This window comes from Amblyraja radiata, chromosome 2 (assembly GCF_010909765.2).
Source record: "Amblyraja radiata isolate CabotCenter1 chromosome 2, sAmbRad1.1.pri, whole genome shotgun sequence".
NCBI classification, from domain to species: domain Eukaryota; kingdom Metazoa; phylum Chordata; class Chondrichthyes; order Rajiformes; family Rajidae; genus Amblyraja; species Amblyraja radiata.
The window spans coordinates 64,840,127-64,859,712 of record NC_045957.1 but is presented as its reverse complement, the minus strand read 5'-3'; the positions used below and the strand labels follow the sequence as shown (position 1 = coordinate 64,859,712).

Genomic DNA, 19,586 nt, shown 5'->3' with positions numbered 1-19,586 from the left:
GGGACTCTCTATGGGTTCTCAAAGATACAGAGAGCAATGGAGTGCACCAACATTGATTGTTGAACATCATATGAACATGCCCAGCTGTGTATATTCTGATTCACAAGATGGGAGCCAAAGAATGGGAGGGAGGAAGTCACAACACATTGATTTTGATTTCCAACTTTTAGCACCATGCTGAACCAAGGACTGCAACCTATTGACTTTAAATTCCTGGTTTGCAAATCTGTCACAGAAGAGCAGCGTAATCATGCATGGTATAATTGTGTAGGCACTGGAGTTCTGAGGTAGTGTTTCCTTTGCCTGCACAATGGAGGCAACTTGCAATGCATAACACAGCTGGTCTCCAAATTCATGGTTGCTTGTTATTGTCTCCATAATGTGGCAGTTAATACAGGTCCAGCCCTTGTCAGAAGCACTGCGCAGGGGAGCTGACTGCGGTGCTCACGGACCTGTTTAACACCTCCCTGCTGCAGGCCTCCATCCCCACATGCCTCAAGACAGCCACAATCATCCCTGTGCCAAAACAATCAGCCATCAGGTCCCTCAACGACTATCGGCCAGTGGCGCTGACACCGGTGGTGATGAAGTGCTTCGAACGTCTGGTACTGGGACACTTGAAGACCAGCATCCCCCCCTCCTTAGACCACCACCAATTTGCCTATAGGGCAAACAGGTCGACGGAGGACGCAATGTCACTGGCCCTCCACTCCACCCTGACACACCTTGACCAGCGGGACAGTTATGTGCGGATGCTATTCATAGATTATAGCTCCGCCTTTAACACCATCCCCCCCCCCCATAAACTAGTCACCAAGCTGGACCACCTGGGCCTTAACACACACCTGAGCAGCTGGGTCCTGGACTTTCTCACCGGCCGACCACAGACTGCGCATGGGGAGGCAGGTCTCCTCCAGCATCACCTTGAACATCGGTGCACCACAGGGCTGTGTGTTGAGCCCCTTCCTCTTCTCCCTCTACACTCTCGGCTGCAAACCCACCCACGAGGCCAACACCATATTAAAGTTTGCAGATGACACCATCGTGGTAGGCAGGATCACGAGTAACAACGAGGCCACATACAGGACAGAGGTAGAGAACCTGGTGAGCTGGAGCCGTGAGAACAACCTGATCCTCAACGCAGCAAAAACAAAGGAGATGATCCTGGACTTCAGGAGGAGACCGAAGACCTTCGTCCATCAGCCCATCACCATTAACGGCGAGACAGTGGAGGCTGTGCAGAACATCAGGTACCTCGGGGTCAACATCAGCCACGACCTGACCTGGACCGTCAACATCACGGCGACGGCCAAGAAAGGACTTCAAAGGCTTCACTTCCTGAGGTGCTTGAAGAGGGCACGTCTCCCACAACAGCTACTGGTGAGCTTCTACAGGTCAGCCATCGAGTCAGTTCTCACATACTGCATCACAGTATGGTACTCTGGCTGCACCGCAGAGAACAGGAAAGCTCTCCAACGCGTCATTAAGACTGCTGAGAGGATCACTGGCACCCAGCTCCCCAGACTGGAGGACATCTACCGGACCCGCTGCATCCGGAGGGTCAAGGGCATCATTAGAGACAGCACACACCCTGGACACTGTCTCTTCACCCTCCTGCCCTCAGGAAGACGATACAGGACACTGAGCGCCCGCACGACAAGACTAAAAAACAGCTTCTACCATAGAGCTGTGACACTACTGAACTCTATCCCCCTCCCACACTGATTCCCCCCTCTCACACACCCACCCATACTCCTATATGTTTATAGTCTCATTTTTTTAATAGTTCTTTTTTAAACGTATTTTTATACTCATATTCCTGTGCAGCTGGAGGACTGCTCCAACAAAATGTCGTTGTCTTGTACAATGACAATAAAGATTGTTATTATTATTATTTACAGTGAAATGTGGAGGAGGAAGGGGTACAGCATAACAACATTTGGGGGAGGGGAAAGGCCATTGATCAATCCTGTTGTGCCATTCAACGGGATGATGGCTGATATCCTAGGTCAAACACCAATATCCTGCCCTATCCCCATATCTCTTTAATATCCTGAAATCTATCAATTTCTGTTTTTAGTGCAATCAATGATTGAATCTGTATCGGGTAGAAAATTCCAAACACTCACCACTATTTGAATGAAGAAATTCCTCTTCATTTCAGTCCTAAGTGAACTACCCCTTATTTTCGCATTGCTACACTAGGTTCTATTGCTTAGCCTGAGAAAACATCCTTTCTGCATCTACCTTATTAGTCGCTCCACAAAGATACAGTGTACTGAGGTCATCTCTTGTTTTTCTTTACTCCAGTGATTAGAGGCACAGCCTAAACAATCCCTTCTTCTATGATAAACACCCAGGAACAAGTCTAGTGAATCTTTAAGAAGGAACTGCAGATGCTGGAAAATCGAAGGTAGACAAAAATGCTGAAGAAACTCAGCGGGTGAGGCAGCATCTATGGAGCGAAGGAAATAGGCAACGTTTCGGGCAGAAACCCTTCTTCAGACTGAGGGTCACATCAGTCTGAAGAATGGTTTTGGTGAATCTTTCGTGTTTTCCCCAACAACAAGTAAATAATTTTTTGGACAAGAAGACCAAAATTGGATTAAATATTTCTGTATGATTATTGTAGGACCTTTTTACTCTTATACTCAAATGCTTTGGCAATTAAGACTAACCAACCAATCGTCTTCCTAATTGCATGGTAGATTTCAGTGAGTTGTGCACAGGAACTATGAGGGCACTTGGATCAACACCATTCTGTTCCAACCCATCCCCATGATAAGAATTCTGCACCATCAACTGCTTGATATCAGAGCACATGTTCAGCAGCCTTAATTTAAATGCTTGTCAAATGTTCAGAGGACTTAAGACAAATTTCTCAAAGTCCTTTATCTTCACAAATACAAACAGCTTTTTGGTAAACGACATCATTTCGAAGCCCCTAGTTTTAAATGCAGGGAGACAGAAGTAACTGCAGATGCTGCAATCTTGAACAAAACATAAGGTGCAGAATATTAGTGTTTGGGATAGAATATCAGCCTAGTAACTCAGTAGGTCAGGCAGGTTCATTCCCTCAACAGATGCTGCCCGATTCACTGAGTTACTCCAGCACTTTGCGTTTTACATACAGGGAGATTGGATAATGCATTTATACAGATCTTTCCAGGTGGCATAGGAAGATTAAAAAAAGAGTTTAAATTAATTTAGAGTCATGTGTTCATACAGCATGGGAACAGGCCCTTCAGTCCAACTCATCCATGCCGACCAAGATGCCCCATCTAAGCTAGTCCCATTTATCCATCTTTGGCCCATATCCCTCAAAACCGTACCCATCCATGTACCTGCCGAAGTGTGTTTTCGATGCTGTCATAGTATCTGCCTCAACTGCCTCCTCTGGCTGTTCATTCCATGCACGCACCACCCTCTGAGTAAAAAAAGTGGTCCTTTCAATTTCCTATGAAATTTTCCCCCTCTCACCTTAAATCTATGCTCTCTGGTTTTTGATTTGCCAAATATATGACCTTTTTTTAACAAATGGAATCATAGGTTACAAAACTAAAATGTTATGTGAACTCTTTAGATACTATTGTGTGGGCCTTGGTTGTGGTGTTATGCCAAGGCCTTTGAGAAGGAACAAATGAAATTAAACACTATTTAATTTGATGAAATAGCAATGGAAGATTGTTTGTTCTCCTTAATGCAGAGAAAGCCAAGTAGGAATTTAGTAGAGGTGTTCCAAATTTATGAACATAGATTTAACACAAACAGCAATAGAACAGGGGAGCACAATGAGCATAAAAAGTATTTTGTATGATATTCTTATACACGCATTCCGTAAAGAGCAGTAGAAGTAGATTCAAACACGACTTAATTATAGAAATAATTGAAAGAAACAATTTGCAGAGAAAGAGTAGGTTTTCTTTCAAAGAGCTGACACAGTCGTGATCTTCTGTACTGTATCATTCAGTGAATCAAAAATATCATACTGATTATCTAATATTATAGTGATTTTATGTTATGCCTTCTGTTATCTGTATTCTTGACATATAAGTTATGCAGTAATTTTACCATAATCTCCTAATTATCTGAAGTAGAGATGCATAGTTTTGCTATTTAGTATGAATTAAAAAAGGTGAATGAAAAGTCAATAATAATTAGCATTGCTAGTTTTTTACCCTGAAAGCAGTTAGTGGTGGCAAGCTATTTGTGATAATCGATGCAGCCTTTGCCATCTGCAACAGGCTGTCTCCCAATCTTTTTCCCACCGCACTTACATTGACAACGCTTGTTCTACTTACAGTTCTAGCTGAGCCATTCAGTTTGATTCACATGTTAATCATTTTGGCAGAACAAATTACTTGAAAGCCATTAATAGTCAAATGAGAGAAGGATCATTTACAGAACGGTGTGACTTACTGAGGATCACTAATCAAGCTGAATATCATTACGTGTCTTGCTTTTTGAAGTTGTTTTAAAATTAAGAAATGACTGCTGGTCACTTGGTAAAGTGATTTGCATATGAATAAATCATTATAAATTATTGAAATGCAATGTTTCAAAAAGCCCATTGCTTTCCTAAAGTCTTGACACACAGAAGCAATTTGCATCACAAAGCAGGAAAATCATTCTACCTGGTTGTTTGATTAGTTCACTTTTGCAAAACACCATTAGAATGAATAAGTACATTTAAACTGTCTCATTCATGTAGATTGTGTTCAGTTGGAGGATGGTTTGGATGGTAAGGTTGTGGTCCCATTCCATAAATTAGAGCCAAGTGGACAGCAGCTGCATCTGGCACTACAGCTACACGTACAGACCAGCTACATGCTGTGGCAAGCATCTCTGCACTCAAAGGAAATTAGCAAAATAAACTGAAGGGTTAATTTTTGGATGAGAGATTAAGTAAAGTAGGGTATTCACGAGGAAGGTTGAGGAAAGACTGATCAAAACATGGTAGGAAGGAAGCCTACTGATTTGCCACTCACCATTTTCTAGCAGCAGTGACAATGAAAATTCACTCTAAATTTGCCAAACTGGTCTTATAAGGGTCTTAATGGTCTTAAATTGAATTCTGAAATAAATAATTGGGAGTTGATTTACAAGCTGTTCTCAACCCTATACGAATGTTGTTCATATTTGTTTCCATCTCTTTTTTCAAAGGAAGGTAAGAGATGCCACCAGTGTTGATATAAACATGCGTGTGGGAGTTCATTCCGGGAACGTCCTATGTGGTGTCATTGGTTTACAGAAATGGCAATATGATGTCTGGTCACACGATGTTACTCTCGCAAATCACATGGAAGCAGGAGGTGTTCCAGGGTAAGCAAGCTTAGAATGGACCACTATATGTAATGTTTTGCATTTAAATTTATCGGATATATTTCCTTATGTCTGTACATATTCTATTTGCTGACTGGTTAGCATGCAACAAAAGCTTTTCACTGTACCTCGGTACACATGACAATAAACTAAACTGAACTATTTAAGATGAAATTTAACAACCAAGATTGTCTAACACAAGGTCTATTTCCTGCATGCTTCCCTCATGGCTAATTGCCTCAAAAGTAATGAAGCCAGCAGCAGCACATTGTCACTACTTTTTATTCCATGTTGCTCCTTCGGCTTTGCAATCATGATGACATTTCTTTCTTGTGGTGACCACCTTTAATCCAGATTTCTCATGATGGTTTAAAATTGAAGGCGGTAGAACAAGAGAAGATTAAAATATTATTGAGGATGTCAGAGTAGACATTTTTTAAGGTGTGTTGCTGTATTGTAAGAGTGGAGAACGAGTTAGCAAAATATCATGGCTGTAAAGAAAACAGAGACTTCCACCACTGTGCTGGATGTTGTCGTGATTAAGGCTAACATCAATCTCCTCCATTTCTGAATCTTTCAATCTGCTTTACAATCTATTCTCAACCCCATTACCTCTGATCTCACCCTGTCATCTACTACAATTACCTCCACATAACACCCTTTCTAATTTAATCACATTCAACCTTTCCAATTGCCTCTACCCTCCAAGATCTTCTGGCTTCCTGCACCCCCAACCACCATTATTTATTTTCAAGCTCCATATTTACGGCTTTGCTGAAATCCACCACTCTACCCACTCCACTCCCCAAGCCAACTCTGAAGAATGGTCCTGATCTGAAATGTCACCTCTCCATGTTCTCCAGAGATGCTGACCTACTGAGTTACTCCAGCACTTTGTGTCCTCTTTTTGTAAACCAGCATCATGAGTTTTAAGAAGTAATCCTCTCTTCGATGGGAGATATGTGAGACCCCCCCCCCCCCCCACTGCTCCCCCTCTGTAATTCTTGCTGCTCTTCGACCGTTTTCTGACCCGGACTTTCAACCACAGCCATGTGTATCTCCTCCGTACTTGGCTGAGGTGCCATCTTGTACCACATAGCTTCAAACTTGTTTGAATCTGAAGAAGGGTCCCAACCTAAAATGTTACCTATCCATGTTCTCCTGAGATGCTGCCGGACCCAGTGAGTTTCTCCAGCACTTTGTGTCTTCTTTTGTAAACCAGCATCTGCAGTTCCTGGTGTCTCCTTCATTTCTGCCACTTCTTCCTCCCTTCTTCTCTCTGCTCCCTGGCTGCAGCCTGATGCTACAGGCCTCCTCATTGGATAAATAACCAGGTTCTTCATTGGATTGACGCAGACTCCCCACCTCCTGGTGAACATCAGGAACAAAATTCCAATCATGAAAATGTGTTATGGTCTCCCATTTTATATGATTGTGGAAATTTCTCTACCCAATTAAAAAAGTAGGGATCCTTAGATTTGTAATTTCCTGTAACTAAGTAAAGATCAGAAAATGATTTAGTTCAGTTTGGCTGTGACAGACAAAGCTGCAAACTGAATGATTCTGGAAAAATGAAAAGCTTTGTTGTACCTGGATTAAGATAATAAATATAAAAATGTAACTTTCTGACATAACTAGAGAGCAGGGAAAGAATGACGGTAACTTTTGCTCTTGGCAGACCCAAAAGAATAGATCTCCTTGGGTTTTGTCAGGATTATTGGAAGGGGAAAATTACAATTTCAGTTCCCCGTTTCACTGTCAGTAGAGATTGAAAAGATATCCAGTTAACAGCTGATAAGTCTTCAGAATTTGTGTGTTCAGGAATGGAGACATGGGAGAGGGGAAGATCAGCATTTGGGGAACAGGGCAGGTGGGTTCTAGGCAGACTAGTTGTCAGGAACAATCTTCATTGGGAATCTGAAAAGATCAGCAGGCAAAAGGGACATCCGTGGCAGGGGCTAGAAAACTTAAACATCAAAAATACCCTGGTGAGAATGTGTCAGGGTGAAGATGAGTGGGAGGACTTGAAAGATTGAATATTGAGATCAGGGAAGATTCGTGGAATTTCCAAAGACATCCAGAATTGGGGACCGCAGAGAGATTTTAGGTCATGACGGAACATTACTAGACTGGTGCAGTGATTTCAAAGGAGAAGGGGGAGAAGGTTGCAGGACTAAGGAATCTGATGGCATTTTTGTTGGTTAGAAAGGGCACCAGGACTGTAAGTATACGAGATTCTGATCAATGGGATGGTTTGCTTAGTTAGTGGAGGCACTGTGGTTTTCCTTGCTGTCAAGAGCTGCTGGGGAAATATTTTCCCTGAGTCATTCTTTGGTTTCTTTCCCCTACCCCCATCCCCCAGCTTTCATGACTAGATTTTCTGTGGCTGACTAGTATTAATTGGGAAGAGATTTGAATCTTGCCGGATCATTAAAATGTTGAAATGAGGAACACACCTTTTGAAAGTGGGTTGTTCACTGATTCTCCTCTTATTGTCCCACGTTGTTAAAACCTGATGTAAGTTGGTGGGTGGGGGTAAGGTAAGTATAAACCAGCCTTTGTCGTATGGTCATCATCCACCCAATAATGTCCAATGCACGTTTATGTAACAAAACACCTAAAGTCACAAACTTTATACATGTACGGATATATGTTCCATATGTATGACTCGTCACAGAATAGAGGCGTGTGTCATTGGGGTGTTATGCAACAACATTTGGAGAAATAAACAGCAGGCTCCCAATTACAGTTTAAAATATATTGTTATTTAAGTGCATCATTAGGGAAATGTGGAGAGATGGAAAGCACTTAATTAGGACATCCAGTTATTATCCATAATTTGGCTTCCTGTCAAATAATGCATTATGGCAAGTGTTTGCAGAGCCTAATTATTTGATTAATGGTTTATCATAAAATTGTGCTGCATTAAATGTAGAGCCCATATTAATATTTATCTAAAGATGCAGCTGTTCCCAGTCAAGGCTCAAACTCTAAAGTACACAAGAAACAAAATCTTCCATTGTAACAATGCCGGTCTTGTTTGCAACAGCCATTACATGTTTCAAGTCCTAGAACTGAAACAAGGCAAGTTTGTTCTGGCATAAAACAAGACTCCTTCCACTGTCTTTGTTCCTTGTAGAGGCCCATGCTAAAAAAAAAAAAAGACAAACTAGTTAGATGCTAGAAATCCAATGTTAAAATTCAGAGTCAGGTATCATCAAAGCAGAAAGTAAATGTAACTTAACTGTTCAAACCGTGACAAATTTTTTCGGAATGATGCACAAACCTAGGGAAATGGGCAGCAAATAAACAGCTGCTCCTTGTCATGTTTTGAAAATGATATGTGGGTTGGCCTGAGAAAATAATACACTGAATGATCTGAGTAAATAAAATGAATGAAGAAACTGGCAAGGTTGACATATAGTTGCAAATAAAATGTACTAGCCTTTGGTGCCTCAGGAAAACATCAAGGTAGAAGAGGAATTCTGAGGAAAGGGGTATCAGGGATGGGAGAAACTGGTAGGGGTGGGAGGAGCTTCCTGCCAGATATGGGGATGAAAACCAAGGTATAATGTTGCACTCAAAATGTTTCTTGCTGCAAGAGTGCTTCAGAAATCAAGTCACTATGCACAGCCTGTAATTAAGTTCCAAACCACCATCCACATTTTAAATATGACGGAAGGAACTGCAGATACCGGTTTAAACTGAAGATAGAAACAAAAAGCTGGAGTAACTCAGCGGGTCAGGCAGCATCTCTGGAGAGAAGGAATGGGTGACGTTTCGGGTTGAGTCCCTGAAAAATTGTCCCACAGAGTTACTCCAGCTTTTTGTACCTATCCAGATTTTAAGCCCTATTGTGCTTGCTTCAGATTATAGACCAGTATACCAAAATAGAACATACTGTAGAACATAGAACAGTACAGCACAGAAACATGGCCTTTGATCTGGTCTGTTGGCATCGACCATGATGCCAATCTAAACTAATTCCATTTGCTTGCAAATGATCCTTATCCCTCTATTCCTTACCTGTTCATATGTCTGTCTAAATACCTCTAAAATGTTGATATATATCTGCTTCCACCACCACTCCTGGCAGCGCATACCATGCACCTACCACTCTGTGCGAGAAAAAACTTGCCTCGCAAATCTCATTTTAACTTTTCCCCATCTCACCTTAAATCTGTGTCAGTCTGAAGAAGGGTTTCAGCCCGAAACGTTGCCTATTTCCTTTGCTCCATAGATGCTGATGCACCCGCTGAGTTTCTCCAGCATTTTTGTGTACCTTTAACATTTCCATCCTGGGTAAATAAAAACTCTGACATCTATGCCTATCATAATTTTGCATATGCTATGACATCTATGCCTATCATAATTTTGCATATGCCCCCGAACCTCCATGGTCCAAGCAATCCATATTTATCCAACCTCTCCTTATTCAGTTTTATACAACTTCTACAGTTCAATCCAGGCAACATCCTGAAGAACCTCTGCACCCTCTCAAAGCCTCCACATCTGTCCTGTCATGCGGTAACCAGAACTGCACACAACATTCCAAATGTATCCTAACCAAACTTTTGTACTGATATGGCTTCCCAACTTTTATACTCAGTGCCCTGACTGATGAAGGCTAGCATGTCATGTGCTTTCTTTACCATCTGCTCGAGTTGCCACTTTTAGGGAGCTGTAGACTTGTCCAATGCTCCAAAGAGTCATGCTCTTTACTGTTATTTTTTACTCTTGCATTTGACCTCCCAAAATGCATCATTTCACACAGTTCCTAATTAAACTTGTAGGAAGGAACTACAGATGCTGGTTTAAACTGAAGATAGACACAAAAAGCTAGAATAGCTCAGCAGGTCAGACAGCATCTCTGGAGAACAGGAATAGGTGACGTTTTGGGTTGAGACCCTTCTTCAGTCTGAAGAAGGGTCTCGACCCGAAACGTCACCTATTCCTTTTCTCCAGAGATTCTGTCTGACTCACTGAGTTACTCCAGCTTTTTGAGTCTATCCCAGTTAAACTTCATCTGCCATTTCTCAGCCCAAATTTCCAACTGGTCTATATCCTTTGACAAGTCTTTCACGATGCAAAACTCCATTAATTTTTGTGTCATCTGCAAATGTACTCAACAGCATACTTTTATTTTCAACCAAATCATTGAGAGAATGTTAGAGACAACAAAGATCCCACTGCTGGTCACAGACTTACGGTTAGAAAAAATCACGGCCCTTTATATTCTGTGACACATCCAATTCTGGATCTAATTCACCATCCCATGTGACTTCATCTTTGGTGTTAGCGTACCATGTGGGAACCTGTCACATGTTTTACCGAAGTGCATCTAAATAATACGCACTGATCTGGCCTCATCAACCATCTTCATAATTTCCTCAAAAAAATTAATCCAATATGTAGGACAGGACTCTCCCTGCACAAAGCCATGCTGACTATCGCTAAAAGTCCATACGTTTCCAAATGCGCATAAATCCTGTCCTATGAATATTCTCTAATAATTACCTCTCAGTGATGGAAGGCTCACCAGCGTATATTATCCCTGTTGTCCTTCTTAAATGCCAGTCTGCTGGCATCTCTCTCACAGCTACAAAGGATACAAAGATCTCTATCAAGGCCCAAGCAATCTCTTCCCTTGCTTCCCACAATATCCTGGGACAGACACCATCAGGCCTTGAAGACATCCACCTTAATTATTTTCAAGAGACCCAACATCTTCTAGTTAATATCGATTTGCCTGAGAATATCAACATACCACTCCCTAATCATATCACCATCCATGTCTTTCTCCTTGTTGAATACTAATGTGAAGTACCGGGATGTATTTGCTAATTTCAGTGAGAAGTCTATTACAATGAAATTCCTTAACAAGCACTTCTTCAAACGTTTACAATGCACATGTGTTAATGTTATTCTGAGATATTCTGTTGGCAAAAAATCTGCTCCCAAAAGGGGATGTTGCCAAAATTGTCAAATTGCAGAAGCAGGTGTCCAAATTTTAATTACTGTGATACAAATGAGTTTTAATGTCATCATGTTATAAATTGTGATAGATTACCTTTTGCGCTACATTTTATCACCTGAAAATTTTCTCCTGTCGTTCTATTAATGAGCCACAGAATTCATTGAATTTAAAGTTAAATTTAAATTAAATTTAAATCATCCATTAACAAAGCAACTAAGTTATTTATGTTGTTATAAGACCTATTTGAAAGGTTGTCAGAATTACTAATTTTCAAATGCAACAAGATAACTTGAACCAAATTATGATGAAACTTTTTAACCGGTGTTGAAATTGTAAGATACGAGACACATTTTGAATATAAACTATTATTCATCCTAAAGTCTGTCTCTGGCTATGAACATAATTTTAGCTTGGCGCATCCCTTCATTCATTCTGGCCCTGCCAGCATTCAGCTTTCCAATGGCCAGGCGCTCTGCCAGATGTGAGCATAAGCTACTGGGCGACACTTACGATAAATTTGCTAAGGATCCATTAGAACTCTTATGTTTATTGTTGCTTCATAAGTTAATAAGATTTGCATTTTCAAATTAAAATTAAACAAATTTAACTGATATTGTCCCCATGCAGACGCTAATATCACACTCATTTGATACTGTCCTTTTAAGTGTTCATGGGTTCAAGAGGAATACATTTAATTCCCATAGATTGTGTACCTCTGTCTGCATTTCTTCAGCTACCTTTCCCTCGTAATAGAAAAGCCTTGTTTCTTCTCTCTGGACAACAGGCAGGTTCACACAACCCTTATTTAAATTTAAATTGGTTATTTAAAAAGAGACATGCCAAGTTCTCTGTCTCCTTCCTGTACTCCATCTTGTTCTCAATGTGGTCTCCTGTACTTTGGTGAGACAAAGCATAGACTCATCGACTGTTTTGCTGAGCACTTGCACTCAGTCCACCAAGGCCTGCTGGATCTCCTGGTTCCTAACCTTTTTAACTCCTCTTCTATTCCCATACTGGCCTTTCTGTCCTGGGCCTCCTCCATCGCCAGTGTGAGGCCACACACAAACTGGAGGAACAACACTCATATTCCGCTTGTGTAGCTAACAACTCAAGGGTATGAACATTGAATTTTCTAATTTTAGGTAACTACATAATGTAACCTCTTCTCCGTTTTCCATCTTCCCCCATATAACATCCCCCTTCTTCTCCCCCATCCCCAATCTTCTTTGCCCAACCTGAACTCACATCTATTTCTTTTCTCCTTCAACCCACATTCCATCCTCTAGCTTCACAATTTGTAACTCTTCAATCACACCTTTGTCTTACACCTTCTGTGTTTTCATCTCTGGCCTTTAATCAAACATCTGCCTATCAAGAACACCTCCATGCCAGTATCAATCTATTGCCTGCCAGGCTTTGGCCTGCCGCTCCCCTTTTCCAGGTAGCAATCAGTTCAAACTCAAGTACAATAAATAGAGCAAAGGAGAAGATACAGAGTGCAGAATATAGTTCTCAGTACTGTACTACATTGGAATGCATCAGTTCCTTACACAAAGTCCAATGTTCTCAATAGGATAGAGGTGAGTCAGACAGTACCCTAACTTATGGAAGGACTGTTCAGAAACCTGATATCGGAGGGGAAAAGGCTATTCCTGATTCTGGTGTTGCTCACTTTCAAGCCTCTGTACCTTCTGCCGGACAGGTGCAGGGAGTAGAAGAAATAGCTGGTGTGGAACGTCTTTGATTATGTTGGCTGTTTTTCGAAGGCAGTGTGAAATGTAGATGGAGTCAATGATTGGAAATTTGGTCTATGTGATGGACTTGGCTACATCCTCATCTCTGAGCAATTTCTTGCACAAAGTGATTCCCAAACCAAGCTGTGATAAAACCAGAGAATATGCTTTCGACGTTGCATCTGCAGAGGTTTGTAAGAGTCATTGCAGACATGGCGAATTTCTTCAGTCTCGTCAGGAAATAGAGGTATGCCTTCTTGGCTGTTGCATCATTGATGTTGGGCATAGGTAATATTAACACCAAGGAACTTGAAGCACACAACCATTTTGACATCCGTGACATTGATGTTGACTGGGGTATGTATTCTACCGTGCTTACTGAAGTCAATAACTAGCTCCATCTTACTGACATTGATGGAGAGGTTATTGTCTTGACACCATGTCACTAAGTTCTCTGTCTCTTTCCGGTACTCCATCTTGTCATTGGTTTTTTAAATCCATTGTTGTTTAAAAAAGGGACAACTCAAGTAATACAGGTTATGAGTTTAATTTCATAACAAAATTAAACAAGAATGTATACAATGATGTTTACACTATAAGGTATAAACAGGGTCAGTAAATTAGCATACATGTATCATTAAATGTTGGATGATAATGACAATCACCACAATTTTGTGGAAAATATTGATCTCTTTATAAAAATAATACTGTTCTTTGATAAAGTAATTGGGGTAATGAATAGTGTAGGATCAATTTACTATGAGTTTTGAAGAATAATTTGATGGCATTCATAAATGAGTTGAGCTATAAATGAAATTCATTTATTTGGTGGTAATCCAAGGCAGAATTAGGAAACTGAAGGGGTCAATGCAGAAGCTTAGTATAAAAGCAAGCAAAAGTGTTCCAATCACTGATTTTACAGGCAAGTGTGATAGTTACTTTGAATTGCAGACTTCAAAATTGGGAATTAATATTTTTGGTGATTTTGATCAGTAATCTGTATTTAAAATAGTTTCAGATCTTTTAAACACCTTAAATGATGTACATCTTCAATTTGGCAATTCAATTGCAACACTGGGTTATAATCCAATGGAAATGGTTAGCAAACTCTGCCTCATATGAGAGTGCTATGAATAGAAAAAACATGATAAAACAGAGGGCGAAGATCAGGGTCAGGGATGACATCAACATTGAAATCTCAAGAGTATGTTGTCAGCTGTTGCGACCCTCTTCCTTCTCTCTTTCTTCAAGTTCTATAATTTCACCTTGCTTCAATTGTCATCCATAATTCTATGGGATGGAAGATTGCAAGCTTCATGTGGTCCGCCCTGTTTCAACGAATGCAATCAACCCGGCGTGCATAATCAAATAAGATCAAATAGAACAAGTTGTCCTACAAATTTAGGCTGTGCACGCCATACGCAAGAAGAAGAAGAAGAAGAATTCTGTTACTTCTTGAACATAAAATGTAGAATTGAACTTTGTCCAATTAACATTGACACCACGTTTATTTTCTCGGCATTCCGAATTGAATGAGATAATAATACCTAAAACATTGAAGATGAATGATTGTGATCTGCGCATGTTCAGTCACTAATTTTGAACTACAATGCTGTTTTTGATTCTTAGCATTTACTTTTTGTATGCTATGGAATGTTACAATTTTGTTTAAACTCTCTTATTTTTTATTGTGCTAGTCGTGTGCATATCACATCAATCACAATGGAGCACTTGAACGGTGTTTATAAAGTGGAGGAAGGTAATGGACATATCAGAGATCCCTACCTAAAGGAACATAACATCAGGACCCACCTGGTGATTAATCCAAAGGTAGGTATTAATTGGTTAACCTCCTCTCCTCTTTGAAGTGCAAATCTTTAAATTGGCAGCATGCAAACTGTGAATTTGGTTCGTGCATGAATACAAATGTCATACAATGAAGTTACACAACACAGAAACAGGCATTTTAGCCCAAAATATCTATGCCGAGTAAGATGCTTACCTGAGCTAGTCTAATTAGCCCGCATTTGGCCAATATCTCATTAAAATATTCCTGTCCACGTACCTTTCTAAATGTCTTTTAAATGTTGTATTTGTTTAGTTTAGTTTAGTTTATTGTACTGAGATGCAGTGAAAAGGGTTTGTTTGTGAACCATTCAGTCAAAGAAAAGACTATACATGAATACAATCACGCCATCCGCAGTACATAGGTAAAGGGTACAACATTTAGTGCAGCATTAGTATAACATTGAAGTTTGATATAGTCAGTTTAGATAGAGAGTTCAAATGTTTCCAATGAGTTAGATGGGAGGTCAGGACCACACTTTAGCCGATGACAGGACCATTCACTTGCCTGATAACAGCTGGGAAGAAACTGTTCCTGAGTCTGGAGGTATGCAATTTCAAACTTCTGAACTAATGGGAGAGAGGAGAAGAGGGTGAGACTGGTTCTTGGTTATTGGCTTGCTGAGCCAATGCTCGCACCTCCACCACTTCTCTGGCAGCTCGTCCAAATACTCACTACCCTCTCTGTGAAAAGGTTGCCCTTTAGGTCCCCTTTAAATCTTTCTAATGCCATCAAAATTAGGTTGTTCATGGTATTGTTGCCTCTTTGATGAATAACCTCTCTGTCAAGGTACCAATTTTTGTCAGAAACTGGATGCTGCTAGTAATTGGAAGTTAAATTTTGAGTGTGATTATTTTATTTTTTCATAATTCCATTCAAAAGCAAGCCTATTCAACCAATCATATTGATGAATGATCACAAGGACATTGAGTCTAAATCAGGAAATATAAAGCAGAAAACATCAATTACATTTAGTGAACAGCAATGAATATGGAGAGTACAGATGAAACTAGAGGAGAGAAACAAATTAGTTTTAATTATTAAATCTATATTAATTTATTTCTAAAGTTTTGAGATTCCAGACTTACAAAGTTACATTTTCAACATTAATCATAACAGCACAACATTATCAACTTATTCATACTAAGGAATATGAATACTTTATTGTCACATGTGACTAGACACAGTGAGATTCTTTGCTTGCTCCTGCCCCCCCCCAAACAGTTCCCCCACACCGGGTGGTGTCCATTGGTCTTTCATAGGTATTAGACCTAACTTTTTCACCCATGTTTTCATTCAGCTTTTCAATGAGGATTTCACAGTCAGAGTAACACAGCGTAGAAATAGGCCCTTCAGCCCAACTTGCTCACACCAACCAACATGTCCCAGCAACACGTCCCACCTGCCCACATTTGGCACATATCCCTTCAAACCTGTCCTATCCATGTACCTGTCAAACTGTTTCTTAAACGTTGGGATAGTCCCTGCCTCAACTACTTCTTCTGGCAGCTTGTTCCATACACCCACCAACCTTTATGTGAAAAAGTTACCCCTCAGATTCATTTTCCCCCTCACCTCAAACCTGTGTCCTCTGGTCCTCACTTCACCTACTATCGGCAAGAGACTCTGTACATCGACCCGATCTATCCCTCTCATAATTTTATACATCTCTAAAAGATCACCCCTCATCCTCCTGCACTCCAAGAAATAGAGCTCCAGCCTATTCAACCTCTCCTTGTAGCTCAGCCACTCTCTCTCATTCTAGACAAAGCTGCACAATACATTCATAGAAACATAGAAAATAGGTGCAGGAGTAGGCCATTCGGCCCTTCGAGCCTGCACCGCCATTCAATATGATCATGGCTGATCATCTAACTCAGTATCCTGTACCTGCCTTCTCTCCATACCCCCTGATCCCTTTAGCCACAAGGGCCACATCTAACTACCTCTTAAATATAGCCAATGAACTGGCCTCAACTACCCTCTGTATCATTATCTTTTCCACTGTAAATGGGCCTTGAAAACAAATTCTGGTTATATAACTTAGAATTTACTTTTTGTCACAAATATCAATTTAATTTTCACTTATTTTGATTGTAAATCTAAAAATTAAACTTCATTCTGCATTCAGTTGCTCTCTAATTATTGTGGATTTTACCCTTAAATCAGAAACACGAGGGAAATCAATAATTCAAATATCTTTGAAAGGTCTTGCGGAGAAATTTGCTAGTATGGGGAATTTTAACTCCCTTTGATTGATTTTGTCCTAGTTAACCAAATATGGAGAGTTTGGATACATACATTTTATTGCTGAAATTCTGCTGAAAATGAACAAATTAAAATCATAATGCATATTATTGTGAGTTCAGAAATACTCTGCACCTGATAGTAATCAGTTGATAATTTATTTTCTTGACCAGTGTATAAACTACTCCTTGACTAACCCTTGATGAAACCCCTGCCTGTGGTCAGTATCTGACCATAACAAAGCATCTATTTGATTCAATCAATTTTGCATCCCTCCAAAGCTCATCTGTAGTTAAGAGACCTTTTAATAGTAACTGCATTTCTTCCACTGACCAATTGCATTCACTAACCTATCACCTCTTCCTATATTTCTGCTGTTTAATTGCTTCAGGAACTCCATGGTCCTTTTATTTCTTTACATGCTGTAGCTTTTCCATAGCCTATTCCTCTGGCGCCAATAAATCAATTAAGTATTTTCTATATCGCAATTTGCATTATCTCCACTGACATACTGTATGCTGTATTCAAGTGAACATTGCTGTGAGCTGTTGTTTCTTATTACTGTACCTGCCAGCTCAACCATATAAAGTATGTCTAATTAGTTTAATGGGGCATGGACATTGTTCTGTACTGCATGTTTTATATCGTGCATCATTGTGCTGATTGCCTTGAAATACTGCTCCAAAAATGTTCTGTGATCCTACATTTCCAATTTCAGGTACATTTCTCTGTGTCTCAAAATAGAATAATTGATCACAAAAGCTGTTGTTTAAATCACAACTGCGTTAAAAGAGCCTTGGTCCTCACTAACAGAACTAACAAACTGAGCTTCACTAGAACTGATTTGGGTACCACATATAAAGTTACTGAGGCAGCTGTGGGTGGGAAATGGACAGAATTGAACATTCTTCCAACCTGAAACATCAACTGTCCCTTTCCGTCCACAGATGCTGTCTAACCCACTGAGTTTCTCCAACAGTTTTGTATTTTTGCTCAAGTTTCCAGCATCAGTAGTTTATTGTGTCTGTTTCTACCACCTGTCAGGCAGCAAGTTGCAGAACTCATTGAAGAATATAATTTTTCCAGTTCCTTTATAATCGTCCTTCTAACTTGATAAGATGATAGAATGTGATATAAAAATTGAAAGTGTTACTAGTTCAATATGAAACCAGAATGTTGATTGGGATATTACAGTAAAAGGTACAGAGGGATCAAGGAGTGCAGGCACATAGTTATTTGAAAGTGGCATCACAGGTTGATAGGGTGGTCAAGAAGGCTTTAGGTACATTGGCCTTCATCAGTCATAGTATTGAATATAGAAGTTGGGAGGTCATCCTACAGTTGTACAAGACATTGGTGAGGCCCATTTAAAGTATTGTGTTCAATTTTGATCACCCTGTTATAGGAAAGATATTGTTAAGCTGGTAAGGGTGCAGTGAAGATTTACAATTATGTTGCCAGGACTCGAGGGCCTGAGCTATAGGGAGCAGGCTAGGGCTTAACTCCTTGGAGTACAGGAGGATGGGATCTTATTGAGGTGTATAAGATCATGAAAGGAATAAATAGAATAAATGCACTTTTTCCCAGTGAATTCAAGAGCCAGTTTTAAGGTGAGGGGGGGGGGGGGGGGGGGGGGAGATTTAACAAGAATATGAAGGGCAACCTTTTTTACATAAAGTGTGGTAAGTATATGGAACAAACTGTCAGAGGAGGTAGTTCAAGCAGGTACAATCACATCGTTTAAGAAACATTTGGACATGTAAATGGATAGGATACGTTCAGAGGGATATGGGCCAAATGCATGCAGGTAGGATAAGTGTAGATGTGGCATGTTGTTCGGCATTGGCAAGTTGGGCCGAAGAGCCTATTTCCATGCTGTATGACTATGATTCTAAAATTCCATGAAGAATCTCCGATTCCTGAATGATTGCAGGTTTTATTGGCTTTACTCACTAGCCCCCGCTTCCATGCTGTAGAAACATAGAAACATAGAAAATAGGTGCAGGAGTAGGCCATTCGGCCCTTCGAGCCTGCACCGCCATTCAATATGATCATGGCTGATCATCCAACTCAGTATCCTGTACCTGCCTTCTCTCCATACCCCCTGATCCCTTTAGCCACAAGGGCCACATCTAACTCCCTCTTAAATAAAGCCAATGAACTGGCCCCAACTACCTTCGGTGGCAGAGAGTTCCAGACTCTATGACTCTATAAGCTATTCTTGAACCTGGTTTGACATGGTTTTAAGAGTCCTGTACCTTCTTCCCAATGATAGTAGCAACATGAGAGTGTTTGGCCAGGTTGGTGTGGTTCTTTGGTAATGTTGGCTGCCTTTTTGAGGCAGCGGCTCCTATAGATCACTTTGATGGTGGGGAGGTCAATACTATGATGAAGCAGGCAGTGTCAACCACTCTCCGCAGCCTCATTCATTCATGGCCATTTGATTTGCTGAAACAGGTCG

At 40.5% G+C, this 19,586-nt stretch overlaps 1 protein-coding gene across 1 annotated transcript in view; it reads left to right on the top strand.

Moving 5' to 3' along the window:
* Positions 1-19,586, top strand: part of adcy2 (adenylate cyclase 2) — a 463,739-nt gene that overhangs the window by 314,061 nt on the left and 130,092 nt on the right. Inside the window, exons 9-10 of the mRNA XM_033048027.1 lie at positions 5,164-5,322; positions 14,730-14,862. Of these exons, the coding sequence (XP_032903918.1) occupies positions 5,164-5,322; positions 14,730-14,862 (292 nt within the window). The remainder of the gene's footprint in view (positions 1-5,163; positions 5,323-14,729; positions 14,863-19,586) is intronic.